This window comes from Lontra canadensis, unplaced genomic scaffold (genome assembly GCF_010015895.1).
Source record: "Lontra canadensis isolate GAN:19392208 unplaced genomic scaffold, GSC_riverotter_1.0 scaffold764, whole genome shotgun sequence".
Classification (NCBI taxonomy): Eukaryota; Metazoa; Chordata; class Mammalia; order Carnivora; family Mustelidae; genus Lontra; species Lontra canadensis.
Genome location: NW_022631748.1, coordinates 201 through 16,713, shown reverse-complemented (window position 1 = coordinate 16,713; position 16,513 = coordinate 201). Strand labels below are relative to the sequence as shown.

Below are 16,513 nucleotides of genomic sequence, written 5' to 3'. Positions count from 1 at the left end.
TGGAATTGTTAGGCAAGATAGCCATTCTTTTATGTATAAGATATGATGTTCACGTGAATTCTGTTTAGAAAACATACAAAGAGAGAAATACATTTCTCTAAAAGTTTGTTATAGATAACAAGGAGATACAAGTCAGTGGTAAAGTTGTGGCTTTTCCAGGAGATTCTATGCAAAAAAAAATAGGAAATTTCAGTAGCTGCACTGTCTTCTGCGGTAGCCACGTGTGGCTATTGAGCACTTGAAATGTGGCTAATCCAGATTGAGATGGCGGTAAGAATAAAATACTCCGAACTTTGAAAGTTTAGTACAAAAAAAGAAGAATCTCAGTAATTCTTTTATATTGATTACATGTTAAAATGGTAATATTTTGGATATATTGGGTTTAATAAAATATATTATTCAAATTAGCCTCACTTTTTCCCCTTTCCTTTTTTTTAGCAGTTTTTTTTTTTTAAGATTTTATTATTCATTTATTTGACAGAGGGAGAGAGAGAAAGATCACAAGTAGGCAGAGAGGCAGGCAGAAAGTGAGAGGGAAGAAGTCTCCCTGCTGAGCAGAAAGCCTGATGCAGGGCTCGATCCCAGGACCCTGGAATCATGACCTAAGCTGAAGGCAGAGGCTTAACCCACTGAGCCACCTAGGTGCCTCTTTTCCCCCTTTCCTCATCTGGCACTAAGAAATTAAAAGTTACATTTGTAGACTCATTTAATAATGGCTTATGACTGATGATGATTTGAAGTACCTTATTTTAAGGTACCTGTTTAATGTACCTGTTCTCTAACTCAGATATTTCCATTGGAGATTCATGTCTTTCACTTATATCTTTGGAAACTCCAGTTTGTCTTTAAAAAAATCAACCATTTCTAGATGTTTTCTAGTGGGATTTGATTGTTTTGTTTTTTTTTTAAGATTTTATTTATTTATTTGACAGAGATCACAAGTAGGCAGAGAGGTGGGGGAAGCAGGTTCCCTGCTGAGCAGAGAGCCCGATGCAGGGCTGGATCCCAGGAAGCTGGGAACATGACCTGAGCCGAAGGCAGAGGCTTTAACCCACTGAGCCACCCAGGTGCCCCTTATTGGTTATTTATGTTCTAATGTGACCATTAATAACTTCCATTCATATAGCTTTATTTTTTCCCCCAGTTACCAGTTAGATCTAGACTTGAGGAACATGCTGTTTGCAGTGTGAGAGGTGTATGAAGTCACAGATAATGAAAGGGGTAATTAGCAAATATGCTATTATGTACTTCCTGACATGAGAACAGAGTAAGTGGGAAACAGAGATGCTGACTTGTTTTCAGGTTAAGAATTGCTTAGGTAGGAGTTGAGGAATACAACAGTGACAAGGCCAAGAAAGCTAGAAGAAGAAGAGTACTAAAGACAAATTTCTCTAGATCATCACTGTGCGTCAGGTTCCGGTCATTTTTCCAAGTCTCTCTTAACTAGTGAAACTTCACATTCAGATTTAACCTTTTTTTTTTTTTTTTTTTTAACTGAAATTGGCTTTTAAAAATACTGCTATATTCCAGTAGGTGGCATAGTTCTCACTGAAACTATCAGCCTTTCCCTTGGGTAAATTTTAGTCATGCATTTTTTTTTTCTTTTATTCAGTTAGGTCTTACTCTGTGTGGTTAATGAAGTTTTGTGGGAAATGATCTTTAAGTATTCACCTTTTTGCTTTTGAACTGACATTTGAATCATTGGCATATATTTTTGAAATTGGATTTATTTCACAAATATGTAGCTATTTCTCCAAGTGATTCCTTTTTCAATTGCTGTGTAGGTACTCCCTGTTATGTGGATTCAGAAGGTATTGTTAGAATGTTTAACAGAGGGCTTGGTAACACATGGACTCCAGTATGTAACACAAGAGAACACTGCAAAGGAAAATCTGATCACTACTGGGTGGTTGGTATCCATGAAAATCCCCAGCAACTCAGGTAGGCTATTAGAAAGTGCTTGGTTGTTTCTTTCTAAAAAGTACTGTGAAATTTTTTGTTTTATACACTTTAAAGGTATTTACAAATTTTTTTGTCCTTCAGGTTAGTTCATATTTTTGCTTTCCATATTTACTAACTTAGAAACTTGTTTATATTCATTTTGAAGTTTTCAACTGATTGCTTGACTTAGAACTTACTGAACAAAATAGAAATTAAATTTATTGGTGAGTCTTCAGTATTATTTCAGCCAGACCGGGAAGGGAGAGCGAAATGGGGCATTTCATCTTTTATTACAGCCTTTTACTTTAAACTGTGATTTAGAATTGAATAATTCAGTGGCTTTTTGAGAGTTTTAAAGGGCTCAGTAATTGTAACCAGAGAGAGGGCTAATAAAAATTTAGTAGCTGACTGCAGGTGTACAACTCTCAATCCATTTAGTCTCTATTCAATATTAAATATTTTCTTCTTTTTTTGACACTTGATATCTTCTTGGTCTAAGCAACTGGCAGTAACATTATGTCGGTACTTGGTGATCAAAGAGGTCTTTGCTTTCATGGAGCTTATAGACTGGGGAGACAGATAACAGAAATAAGTAAATATTAATTACTACTTGGGATAAATGCCACAAATTAATCTGAGCAGACCCATGATGGAGCATAATAGAAGGGCACATTCTAGGTAGCATAATCACATAGGACTCTTAATAGAGATAGAATTAAAATGAGACCCAAGGCCAAGGAGTCTGTGAGGCAAAAGTGGAGTGAAAAATGATCCATGCAGAATAGACAGCATGTATAAAAGTCCTCAAGTCAGAAAGAGCTAGGTGTGTTTAAAGAATTGAAAGAATGCAAAAATGGCTAAGAAGTTGGGGGTTGATGGGAAGCTTAAGTCCATGCTGATATCGGAAAAAGTTAGACACAGGCTGCATTATAGACCATATAGAGAAGTTAATATTTCATTTGAAGTTGTATCGTGAAGCCATTCTACAGTTTTATCTGGGGAATGACGTAATCTGATTTATACTATAAAAAGAAAAATACATGTGCTAAATGTATTGGCAGAGGTAAGACTGAAATTAGGGAGCCCAGTTTTCAGTCAGGGGATTTATCCTGCTTTCTGAGAGTGTTTGGAGACATAGGGTCATATTTTTAGCCATCACAATGATCAGGGGTTACCTGGCATTTAGAGAGCTGTGTCCAGGGCTGTTGAACATCTTAGAATGTGCAGGATGGTCCTACTGAACTACAGATCGTCCTTCCCAAGTGCTATCAGTGCCTCCATTGAGAAACATTGAGGAAGATTTTGCAGTCATCCAGCAGAGCTATTAGTGTAGCTGGAACTAGGGTGGTGGCAGTAGAAATTAAGGGAACTAGATTTGAGATAGAAACAAGTAGGATTTTCTGTAGATAGGGTGTTGGGAGTGAGAGAGAAGACTCAATAATGACACCTATGTCTCCAATAAAAGCAACTAGATGGATAGTCATACCATTTATAGAAATAAGGGAGATGAAAACAAATTCTCTCTTGGGTATATTGTTGAAATGCCTGCAGAAGAGCCAAGTGGCGATATCAAGAAGGTATTATAATACATGACTGTAAGATATAAATTTGGGAATCACCAGAATATAGAAGGTATTTAAAGTCATAGTAATAAACAAGGGGCACCTGGGTGTCTCAGTCAGTGAAGTGGCTGCCTTTGGCTCAGGTCGTGATCTCAGGGTCCTGGGATTGAGCCCCACATTGGGCTCCCTGCTCAATGGGGAGCCTGCTTCTCTCTCTGCCCCCCTATCCCCCACTCACTTGTTCTCTCTCTCTCAAAAATAAATAAAACACTTAAAAAAAATAAAGTCATAGTAATAAATGAGAACACATAGAAGAAAGAAACAAAAAAGGTCACTAGAATCCACCCCTTAGAAATTCCAACCTTTAGAGGTCAGGTATTGGGAGACGGTGCTTTTGAACGAGGAAAAGGAATATTGGCTAAGCAAACAAGAGAAAAATCACTTGAAGAACATCATATCACTGAAGTTGTAAGTAGAGACTATTTCAAGAAAGGCACTACTTAGAAAAGAAAATAAAAATGGCTCTTGGATATGTGAAAAGATGATTGATTATCAAAATAAGAAAAATATGAATCAAAACTTATAAAAACTCTCTTTTTACTTATCAAGTGAGGAGAATCTGAAAATTTGATAACTCTCTTAGTTGGTGAGGCTGGGGGGAAATAATCAAGCTTATAATTGCTGATAGCAGTATAATGGGTTATAATCCCTATGGAAGGCAGTTTGTCAAGAACTACCAGAATTAGAAATGCATGTGCTCTTTTATCTGCCTTAGGATTTTTCCTGCAGATGTACTAGTACTTGCTATTTAAAGTGTGATCCATGGACCAGCAGCATCAGCATCACCAGGGAGCTTATTAGAAATGCCCTATCTCAGGACACCTGGGTGGCTCATTCGGTTAAGCATCTGCTTTCCCCTCAGATCATGATCCCAGGGTCTTGGGATGGAGCCACATGTCGGTTCCCCTGCCCCTCATGCCCTCTTTCTCGCACACATATGCATGCACTTTCTCTCAAATAAATAAAATCTTTCAAAGAAAAGAAACACCAGATCTCAGGTATCACTTCAGACTTACTGAATCAGAACCTGCATTTTAACAAGATCCTCAGGGGATTTGTGTGTGCATTAAAGTTTAGGAAATATGCTGCTAGCACATGTGGAAATGACACATGGAAAAGATACCCTACATTGTAGGATTGTTAATATTAGCAAAAGATTGGAACCCTAAATTTCTATTAGAATAGGTAATAACGTTAGGTACGAGTGCACACTAGAGTACCATGTAGATTTAAAAGGGATGTGTATCAGAATATATAAAGAACTCTTGTAACCTAAGAAAAGGTAATTCAATTAAAAACTAGGCAGAGTATTTGAATTGACATTTCTCGAAAGAAAACACGCACGGCCTATAATGCATGAAAAGGTATTCATTAGTTATTAAGCATCATTATGCAAATCAAAATCACAGAGATACCACTTCATACCCACCAGGACGGTTATTATCTGAAAGATGGACAATAATTAGTGCTGTTGAGCATGAGGAACCCTAAACAGCGCTAGGTGGGATAGAAACTCGGTACAGTTTGGCATTTCCTCAAACAGTTAAACACAGTTAGTATGTGACTTAACTGTTCAACTCCTAGGGAGATAAATAAAGGAATTAAAAACATGTCATTTGAGTCCATATGAAATACCTGCCTTTAATCATGAATATGAGTAATTACTAATCTGTAGAAGCTATCACTCCTACCTCCATTCGAATGACACTTCAGTTTAGCAAAAACTATCTTTATTGTTTACACTGAAGATTTTTTTCATAATCACTACTGGTTAATATATAACTGAGTTTCCTGATTTTGCATGCTACAGTCCAGTTTGCTCTCTACCAACATTAACCTTCCTTCCTTTTCTCTTTAGCTTTTAAAAGCTCTTAAGAGTTTTAAGCGTGCTTGCAAACGAATTCTTGTTTTGAGTTTTGTTTAACAAGCATTTGTTACAGTACTGACTATATGTGCTGTACTACGTAAAGGCCTGGAAGAGTTGGCTGCTAAAATCATTATCTACTCCTGAGTACGTGCTCCAAACAAGTTGTGAACAAAGTCTCCTCTGTGCAACCCAGGACACAAAGCAAAACTTGTTACCTGGGGAAAGCTTAGTCTGAACATTGGCCCCAATTTTCACTAGTCTAATATTTTTTCAACTCTTCCCTTAATAAGAGAACAAGTTTTATTATTTATTTGAAAAGGAATTGAAGTAATTTTGTTTTCTTGGTAAACCATAGTTTATTTTTTGCATTTTCTCCTCCAGATGGTTTAGCCACGCAATTTCCTGGAGGCTCATTCATTATAGGCAAAACCCACCAAATTAGCAGTCAAATGAGTTTGTTCTTCCTCTTCTTTCATGAAAGGGGTATTTAATGGAGAACAGGTCTTTTTACTTTCAAGTCTTTAAAGCTCCAAGTATAAGAAATGTGAATTAGTACCCTGCTTTGATATAAATGTAGCTTTAAAAAACCATTAATAAAGTCCTAATTTTTCTTTGTGATAATTGCTTACTGTGATAAGTCAATAGAGTATTTGAGGTATAAAATGTTTTTAAACAAGAGAGTATAAGTCTTCTTATAGAAAAAAATAAATGTTAAGGCAATTAAGATTATTCCCAATGTTCCTTCTGATTATCTGTTAATATACGTATATATGTATAATTAGACTTGTTCCTTTCCGAATGCACATGTGCTTTTTCATTTTGCATGACTAATAAACCACTAGCTTCTGTGAATGACAGAATTGCTACAAGAGATTTTTTTCAGGTATTCAAACTGCCACCTGGTATGGTGATAACCACTGATTTATATGAAATCGTAAAAGGAGAGGAAGAAGAAGAAATGAGCTTATGTGTTCAAAAGTATTGGAACGCTAAAAACATGTTTGTATTTTTATTGTAGGGTCACAAAAAGAAGAAAGTGTATTCAAATCTTACTAGGAAGGGGGGCCTCTCTAGTTTAAAAGATTGCTGAGTATTGCCACTTATTTAATTTTTAACTATTCTAGTGGGCATTTGATAATATTAGAAGACATTTATGAAAAAAATTTACACCTGAGGATCTGATTTCTACTTAGTATTTCCCTTTAAGAAAGTCATGACTTTAAGCCATGACTAAAAGGCTGTACTATAAATTAAATGTGTGGTTATTAATAGGCATTGAACATTGTACTGTATTTTTAAATGACTAGAGAAATTAGAAAATTCACCCAAGGTACTTCATGTGTGAGCATGGTTTTCCAGTGGTTTTCTTATAAATAATTTGGAGTACATAAGTTGAAAGGGTATTCTACATGCATATGTCACTCTGTGATTAATGAATGCTTTTTAATTAATGAATTGCATTACTGTTCATACTGATGGGCATCTTTAAATACTTCCATATCATAATCAGAAAAGGTTTAGACAAAGCTCTCGCCACTGAGCTATTTATTATCACATAAGGCAACCATTGATTTAGCAGAGCAGGTATATATTATAACCAGGTATATACTGGATTTTCTGCTTCAGTTTTACCAATATTTAGTAGTAGATACTTATCTCTATTGGACATATCTCTATTGGACATATCACCATCTTTTTCTCTTATTTGACACTTTCTACCAGCAGTACCAAGTATTCCCAAACTGGTAAATAAAAGGAAATGCTTCATCAGTATTTCATCTTGGGTCATCTGTTTTATAACATGGATCCCTTGACAACTATTATGGCATAGCTGCCGTATTTTATTTGTTTTTAATATTTTATTTATTTATTTGACACTGAGAGAGATCACAAGTAGGCAGAGAGGGAGGCAGAGAGAGAGGGAAGCAGGCTCCCCACTGAGCAGAGAGCCCAGAAGTGGGGCTCGATCCCAGGACACTGAGATCATGACCTGAGCTGAAGGCAGAAGCTTAACCCACTGAGCCACCCAGGTGCCCCGAGCTGCCATATTTTAAAAGTGGACAGTTTCCGAAGGAAAAACTGATATGAGGAGGGGTTGTTGAAATTCTTAAAATGCATGGGGAGGGATAGTTTTTAAACCTAATCAGGTATGTGGGGCACCTGGGTGGCTCAGTGGGTTAGGCCTCTGCCTTTGGCACAGGTCATGATCTCAGGGTCCTGGGATCGAGCCCCACATGGGGCTCTCTGCTCGGCGGGGAGCCTGCTTCCCCCTCTCTCTACATGACTCTCTGCCTACTTGTGATCTCTCTCTCTCTCCCAAATAAATAAACAAAATCTTTAAAAAAAAAAAAAAACCCCAATCAGGTGTGAAGTTAAAAAAAAAAGAGTAATTTGTTGTATATTATTAATCTAGCTATTGGAATAATATTATTCCAAGTTATTGAATTTTGGAAATTTTATATTTTAACAGTTTTTATGATTTGGGAAGGAATTTTTGTAGTGAGACTTTTTTTTTTTTTTTTTTTTTATTGACAGGTGCATTCCTTGCAAAGGTTCTCGGTTTCCTCCCACCCTTCCACGACCTGCTGTAGCTATACTATCCTTTAAGCTTCCTTATTGTCAGATTGCAACAGAGAAAGGACAAATGGAGGTATGTGGAAATCTTACCTTGACACTCTGAATTTGATAATACATTGCCTGTGATGTAGACATTTAAAAATTTCCCTGATAAACAGTGTTGAATACTCATTACTTTATGATTAAATAAATAGTGGTAGTAGGGTGGGAGGATGACTGCTTATGATCACAAGGGTACCTGATTGCCATCTCTGCTTCCAGGGATTTTGTCTGTGAGGTAAATGGGTATGAACATCAGGGTAAGGGCTCTCACTCACTCTCAGAGTTGGGTGAGTGCCTGAGAGGGGGGACCTCCATAAATATTGCGTCTTAGACCAGGCTTGCTTCACTCTAGGCATAGCCCTGTACCATCAAAAGTCATTTGAAATCTTGTAATTAGTTACTCTAAATAGGAAGTAAACCAGCCTCTTAAAAAGTAGCATACCACCTTCTCTGAGCATTAATGATAGCTAAGGTACTGTTTAAAATGTTATATTTCTTTTTTTTTTTTTTAAGTACAGAAGATGAAGTTAAGGTTTGGTATCATGTTAAAATTTGAATTACAAAATAAACTATAGAAAAAGTATTTCAAAAATTATTTTAATTCAGAATCCGTTATCTTAAGATAAATATTTAATACTTGCCTGGTATTAGCTGGTAGTTTTCTCTAAGCTGTTTTTTTCACTTTTATAGGAACAATTTTGGCGTTCCATCATGTTTCACAATTACCTTGATTATTTAGCTAAAAATGGTTATGAGTATGAAGAAAGCACTAAAAATCAAGCAATAAAAGAACAACAGGAGCTTTTAATGAAAATGCTTGCGGTGAGTATAATAAATATGCTGGAAAAATTAAAGTTGCACTTTTCTATAGATTGGATTTCTTAAAAGTATGTGAATTAGCACCAAGTTCCACAACCTCAGAAACTTTTTTTTTCATTTTTAAAATTTTAATTCTAGTCTAAATTTACATTGTTATGTTAATTTCAGATGTACAATACAGTGATTCAACAATTCCGTACATTACTCAATTGCTTCCCAGTTGATGTTGTAGTTAAAATATTTTAAAAAGTAAATAAGTAAAATATTTTAGACCTTACCTTGTAACTAAGATCATGGGCAGATATGTGTACTTTTAACCTCCTCCTATTTCACCCATCTCCCTACTGATGTCTCCTATGGTAACCACCAGTTCTCTATAGTTAAGAGTCTAGTTTTTTTATTTGTCCTTTTTTCTGTGTTTGTTTTATTTCTTAAATTATACATATGAGTGAAATCATATGGTATTTATCTTTCTCTGACTAATTTCACTTAGCCTTATACTCTCTAGAGCCATCATGTTGTTGGGAAAAGGTAGTATTCACTGTTGTCACCACTATGTGACACTGTCTTGAGTACAGTATTAAAGAAAATTTTTTCAAAAGATTTTATTTATTTATTTATTTATTTATTTATTTGAGAGAGTGTGACGGTGGGGGGGGAGGTTCAGAGGGAGAAGCAGACTCCCTGCTGAGCAGGGAGCCCAATGTGAGACTTGATCCTGGGACTCTGATCGGGACCCGAGCTGAGTCACTTAACCGAGTGCCCCCCAGTACTGAAGAAATTTAATTAGCTATTTGTAGAGTAAGTTTTGTTCCTTTTATAAAAATGTCATTTGTGGTGTAGGAACTAGTAACATTCTTATTTCCCACAGCACACGTAAGAATATCCGTTTGGTTATTTACCATGTAGCATTGGAGGAGCATTTCCTCTGGAACAGTGTTTCTGAACAGAGTATCAGTAGCTTAAGGACTGGTCAGTTCTTTAGCATTCCTGTCCCCCTGGCAAATGCTGGAACTTCAGCCTCCTTACTATGAGAATCCTACTACTTTTCATTTCCAAATGTCCCCTGAGGCAGAGTACTACCCTGATTAAGAAGTACTATTTATAGATGAGTGATAGTAGAAACCTTGAAAAGGACATGCAGGTGATTGTCTAAACCTTCTGTGCTGAGGCATGAGATGTGGGATGTCTAAGTAACAAAATAATCCTTCTACCCTATGAATTAGGAAACCCTTAGTAGTCTGTGAAGTACGAATTTTCCTTACATTGTACTTGAGTTGCCTCACTTTGAGTTGTAAAAATTCATACCAAAAGAAAAGTAGTCAAGTGTTTTCTAAGATGTTAAATGAATGCCCTTTTTTTTGTATTGTTACATATAAAAAAATAGAGCAAGAAAAAGGGAGTTGTTAATTAGAAGTTGTGTAAATATTTCTGGTAGTTGGAGATCTTAGACAATCACACTTAAAAATGAATGGCTAAATCTACTTCTCCCCACCCAAACTCACTTACTAGTATTTGTGTACCAATTCTGGGCAAAGGAATAACAAATAAATCATTTACTATCTATTCCTTCTTTGAACTTGCTGCCTTATTTGGCGAGGGTGGGGTGAGGGTGGGTGGGCAGTGAAACAAGTTTAAGAAAACCACATTTGAATTGTAAAGGAGTATCTTTACTTCCCTTGCAATTAATAGCCTGAAATCCTAAGCCTTATTTGATTGAATCTAAGCTACTATTGATTGTAAAATGCATCATTATTTAAGCCCCCCCAAAAATGTTACAAGTTAAACTCTGACCCACCATCAGTTGTGAGATGCTCCCACTTTCAGAGATGTTAAAATGTATAAAAATATGGTTCTTAGAATCAGTGAGATGCATTATCTAGAAAACTGATTTCTCAGTTTTACTACTAGTATCATTCTCTTATTTTTAAAACGTTTCTCTTGGGTGTTATATGCAACTAATGAATCGTTGAGCGCTATATCAAAAACTAATGATGTACTATATGCTGGCTAATTGAACATAATAATAAATTTAAAAATTTTAAAAATAAAAAGTTTCTCTTGACATGGCTTTATTTTTTTTCCATTCTGGGTTAGCTTTCTTGTAAACTGGATCGGGAATTCCGTTGTGTGGAACTAGCTGATTTAATGACTCAAAATGCTGTGAATTTAGCCATTAAATATGCTTCTCGTTCCCGGAGATTAATATTGGCCCAAAGACTTAGTGAACTGGCTGTAGAGAAGGCAGCTGAATTGGCAGCAACCCAGGTAGAAGAAGAGGAAGAGGAAGATTTCAGAAAAGAGCTGAATGCTGGGTAAGAAATAATCAGTTGCTTAAATTCTTCTTTACCATTCTGAATATTAAATTGGTCTTTGTATAGCTCTTTATTGAATAATATATTGTCTTTTAGTTATAGTAATACTGCTACAGACTGGAGCCAGCCAAGGCTTAGAAACCAAGTTGAAGAAGATGCAGAGGACACCAGAGAATCTGATGATAAAGAAGAAGAACCAGAATTACATAACCATGGCAAGATTTTTTTTTAAAGATTCATTTATTTATTTTAGAGAGAGAGTATGTGTGTGAGTTGGGGGAGGGACAGAGGGAGAGGTAGGGAGAGAAGCAGACTGCCCGCCAAGCGAGGAGCCAGATGGGTCTCAATCTCACAATCTGGAGATTATGACTTAAGCTGAAATCAGGAGTTGGATGCTTAACCAACTGAGCCACCCTGGTGCCCCATAAGATACATTTTTAAGGCAATTTAAGGATGAGAAATGTCATTTATGTGGCTTTCCCCATTTTACTTAGCTGAGGAAAATTGAATACCGGTGCTTTGTTAATATATCTATGCTGATTGTTGATTATAGAGAGTAACTTTATCTCCCCATTTACATTGTATTGTTTTAAATTTTATAGGACTGAATCCATTTTCCAAAAGTGCAAATTCTGCTGATGTGCCAGCTATTAAGTCAGGTAAGAAATATGTCTGATTCTGTAATATCAAGAAAATTGTGCGAGTAGTCTTTAAAGTGATATATCTATTCAAATACACCCCTTTTGCCCACCCCCACCTCCACTCTTCTGCCCTTGGTTTGTTTTTATCAGAAATATTGTTTGTGAAACTGCTAATTTTACAAATATTTATTAAATGCCTATTGTGTGTCAGGTATTTGACTAGGTGGGACATATAGAAGTCGGGCAGACATGCATGGTTGATTCCTGCGTAAATCTTACATAGTATCAACTGAATTTTTAAATCATGTGTATATAGTCCTTTGATTTTTTTTTTTTTTAAGATTTTATTTATTTAATTGACAGATAGGTAGAACACAAGTAGGCAGAGAGGCAGGCAGAGGGAGAGGGAGAAACAGGCTCTCCGCTGAGCAGGGAACCCGATGCGGGACTCGATCCCAGAACCTTGGGATCATGACCTGAGCTGAAGTCAGCCGCTTAACCAACTGAGCCACCCAGGCGCCCCTAGTCCTTTGATTTTAAAAAATTACCTGGAAACACATGTACAGAGTATTATAAGAGCATATAACAGTATGCTGTATTCTAGTCAGAGGTAAGGGCTTTGTCAGGACCCCAAGGGAGGCCTCATGGAATGTTTAAAGCAGAGATGAATAAGAATCAGCTAGGCTGACGTGGGTGAGAGCAGAAGCAAGGGAAAGGTGTGTGACTTAAGGAATAGCATTTGCGAAGACTGTAAGAGTAGTGCGAAGAGCACAGAGTCAGAGAAAAGTGACACCGAGTGGTTTTGGAGGGAAGGGCGGGAGCTAAATCACGCAGATCCATGGAGGCCACAGTAAGGATTTTGATATTGATTCTGAGGTCACTGGGAGGCTGTTGTAGATTTAAAGCAGAGGCAGAGCGTGCACACTGGCAGAGGAGGAATGCACATAAGGAGACAGCCCAAGTGACATTGAATAGTGTCTTAGACTTGGGTGGTGGTGACGAATGGGAGAAAGAATGAGAAGAATTGATAAAGTGTTTCTGAAGAAAATGTAGAGAGTATGAAAGTTCAGGGTATAAGAATGACTCAGTTTCCCAGCTTGAATATTTGAATGAATGATGGTACCATTTACTGGGTTAGAAAACACTAGGGAAACTCAGGTTTAGATAGGAGGAAGATGAACTACTATTGGATGTTTGGGCTAGGAACTCAGGAAAGTAGTCTGAGAGCGAGATATAAAGTGAAAATTGTTGGCATAACAATAGCAGTTTAAATCACGGGCATGGGTGATTGAGCATTGGAGGAGGATATAAAGTGAGAGGAAAAGTGAGCTTAGGGGGTGGAGAATCCCCAGCATTTAAACATTGGGCGGAGGAGGAACCATCAAAAGAAAATGAGGTAAGAGAGGAAGGAGATAGGAACATGGAATCTCAGAACTCAAGGGTAGGAGACAGGATCAAAAAGAAAGGAACACTCAGCTATGTAGAATGCTGTTGAGTGGGTCAAAATGATGATGACTGAAAACTACCCACCATATTTGGCCAGACGGACTTTATTGGGTCCTTAGCAAGAGCAGATTCTATAGGATAGTAGGGCTGGAAGCCATTATATTTTGGATGTGGGAATGTATGAACCTTGAGGAACTGGGAATAGCTTTGTTGACAGCTCTTGAATTTGGCTCTATGGGGTTGGGAGGGCTTGTTTTTGTTTGTTTAAGTTAGGAAACTTGAGTAGCCAATAAAGAGGAAAAAGTAGTATACATCCAAAGATGGTGTAGGCACTGATAGGGCAAGTTTCCTGACAAAGCAGGAGGGATTGGGATCTAGGGCACAAGTAGAGGAATTGTTAACTTAGCTAAAATGAGTCACCGTTCTTCCATGGTAATAGGAGAAAAGGATTGATCTGTATGAATATTGGGTTGTTATATTTCATAGTAACAAGTTGGGGTAGTTCCCATTTACTAGCTTGTATTTTAGCTTGGAAAGAGGTAGGAGGTCATATATAGTTGTTAATAGTTTTAAAGCTGCAAAGTACATTTGTTTTTGTATGATACAGATTAAAATATTCCATCTATTGTTAGAGAAGTCAGAAGTCTTCCATGTTTTGCCACATTAAGTGAGGGTTTCTTTCTTACAAAAGGTGCAGTTACCTGTAGCAACCAAGGACGAGTAAACCCCTTCAAGGTAAACTCTTTCCAGTGATATTTAAAATGTATTTCAGTACATTTTTATACAAAGAAATATTTCCAGACCACCAGATGACACTCTCCAGACTTGGAGACATTAAAGACTAAAGCAGATCTTCGTGAAAACAGATGAAAGCAGCACTAGTTCACACTTGGTCTAAGAGTTATATGTTCTACTTACCTTCTAAATACTGATTTGTTTTTTTTAAGATTTTATTTATTTACTTGAGAGAGAGAGAGAGTCAGAGAGAGCACGAGAGGGGAGAAGGTCAGAGGGAGAAGCAGACCCCATAGAGCTGGGAGCCTGATGTGGGACTTGATCCCGGGACTCCGGGATTGTGACCTGAGCCGAAGGCAATTGTTTAACCAACTGAGCCACCCAGGTGCCCCTAAGTACTGATAGTTTTGAAAGATTATTCCCTCTTTTCCTTGGGGATGTGGTATATTTAATACGTGTATCAGTCTTAATTTGTATTGTATAAAATGTATTCAATTCCAAATGTGAGACCACAATATAGACCTGACATATTTTAAGGAAAAATTAGTCTCTTGGGATTTTTTTTCTTCTTTAAATATAAAATGCTAATAGTTTGTTCTTTAGGTATCCGCCAATTCCAAAGAACCATCCACTTCAGTAAATTCAGCACGTTCAAGTAATATTTTAGATAATATGAACAAATCATCCAAGAAATCTACTACACTTAATCGAGCTACAAATAATGAAAAGTCTCCAGTTATAAAGCCTCTAGTTCCAAAGCCAAAGTCTAAGCAGGTACAATTTCAACTACCCACATTAACAATAAGTAGCACATATTCTGTTTGTTTTGTTCACTCTCTCAGGTATGGGACAGGAGGCTCCGGTTGTTTATGATTGATTGTCTAGCAAGGGCAGTGGTTCTCCAATCTGATTTTGCTTCAGAATTACTTTTTGGGAGGGAAAGAAAAAAAAATATATATATATATATTACATACATATATATATATTACATACATACATATATACATACATATACATATACATTCAGGGCCCAGGGACTCAGGCATCTGTCTGGTCTTTAAAAAAAATTTTCCAGATGATTCTGATGCATATCTTTGTTTAGAGATGATGCTGTATAGCTGGCCCCAATCTTTTTTTTTTTTTTTTTTTTTTTTCTTTTTTTGAAGATTCTATTTATTTATTTGACAGAGAGAGAGAGACAGCAAGAGAGGGAATACAAGCAGGGGGAGTGGAGAGGGAGAAGCAAGCTTACCGCTGAGCAGGGAGCCGGATGTGGGGCTCGGTCCCAGGACCCTGGAATCATGACCTGAGCTGAAGGCAGACGCTTAACAGCTGAGCCACCCAGGCGCCCCCCAGTCTTGTTCTGTATTCTGATTTTGCCTTCTGGTTTCAGCCCAGATTTTGTATTTCATCCCAGATTTGTCATTAGTACAATAGATCTTTTTTCTTTCCCATTTCATATAATAAAATTCAGCACTTAGAAAATACGGAATTTGTAGTTTTAGGGGATTTTGTGTCTGTAGTCATGTTTATGTTCAGCTGAGAACCTCAAGGGGCTTCTTCACATGTTGGTTTAAGAATTCTACATATATTTTCCCACACTTTTAAAAAGTTGATTGTAGTATATGAAATCTTACTAGATTTTGTTACAGTATTCATTATGTTTGTTTTTACAGGCATCTGCAGCATCCTATTTCCAGAAAAGAACTTCCCAAACTGATAAGACTGAGGATGTAAAAGAAGAACATCCTAAACAGTCATCATCTGAAACACCAGCTATGTCTCCTCAAAACACTGAAAATCAAAGGTCCGTACATAAACAAATTTATTATTCTTAAGATATAATATCCCAATAAAAGGCATACAGAAACAATACAAAATTACTCAACTCTCTTGTTCATTATTACAAGTAATACATTGACACTGGTAGTGGACATTCTGAACACAAAACTTTAAGGAAAGGAAGCCATAAATATTGATTAATGTCTATTTATGTTACTTAATAAGATACACCCTGATAAATTATATGTGTTTTAAATTGTACATATTTTATAATTTTTTTAATCTTAAAATAGATAGTTACATGGGAGAAACAGTGAAAAGTTACCCAAAAAAAGTGTGATAAAGAGTAAACATCTTTCCTGTCCACCCAGTACCCCTCTTGCACAGTCACTACAACAGATTTCTCACATAGCTCTCCAATATTTTTTGTGCATGTTCAAATACTTAGATTTATCTATTTTTTTATTTTTACAGAAATGGTAGCATACATGTTATTCTGTACCTTGCTTTTTTTCACTTAACATTTTTTATAGAATATCTCATATTACTGCATAAAGAGTTTCTTTAATCTTTTCACATACACCGAATGGATATCCATAATTTATTCAGTTCTCTACTGGTGCTGGTCTTTTGCTAGTACATATAGTAGCACAAAGAATAACTTCATATGAATGTCATTTCTCACATATACCTATAGCTATAAGATGGATTCCTGTATGCTTCAAG

At 36.6% G+C, this 16,513-nt stretch overlaps 1 protein-coding gene across 1 annotated transcript in view; it reads left to right on the top strand.

Moving 5' to 3' along the window:
* LOC116863253 (WD repeat and HMG-box DNA-binding protein 1-like) overlaps window positions 1-15,949 on the top strand; it is a gene marked incomplete at its 5' end in the record, with an annotated part of 28,473 nt that extends 12,524 nt beyond the window's left edge. The window contains 9 exons of the mRNA XM_032850740.1: window positions 1,785-1,941; window positions 7,966-8,080; window positions 8,740-8,871; window positions 10,966-11,183; window positions 11,280-11,398; window positions 11,786-11,842; window positions 13,962-14,005; window positions 14,609-14,779; window positions 15,682-15,949. Of these exons, the coding sequence (XP_032706631.1) occupies window positions 1,785-1,941; window positions 7,966-8,080; window positions 8,740-8,871; window positions 10,966-11,183; window positions 11,280-11,398; window positions 11,786-11,842; window positions 13,962-14,005; window positions 14,609-14,779; window positions 15,682-15,843 (1,175 nt within the window). The remainder of the gene's footprint in view (window positions 1-1,784; window positions 1,942-7,965; window positions 8,081-8,739; window positions 8,872-10,965; window positions 11,184-11,279; window positions 11,399-11,785; window positions 11,843-13,961; window positions 14,006-14,608; window positions 14,780-15,681) is intronic.
* Window positions 15,950-16,513: the final 564 nt, after the last annotated feature.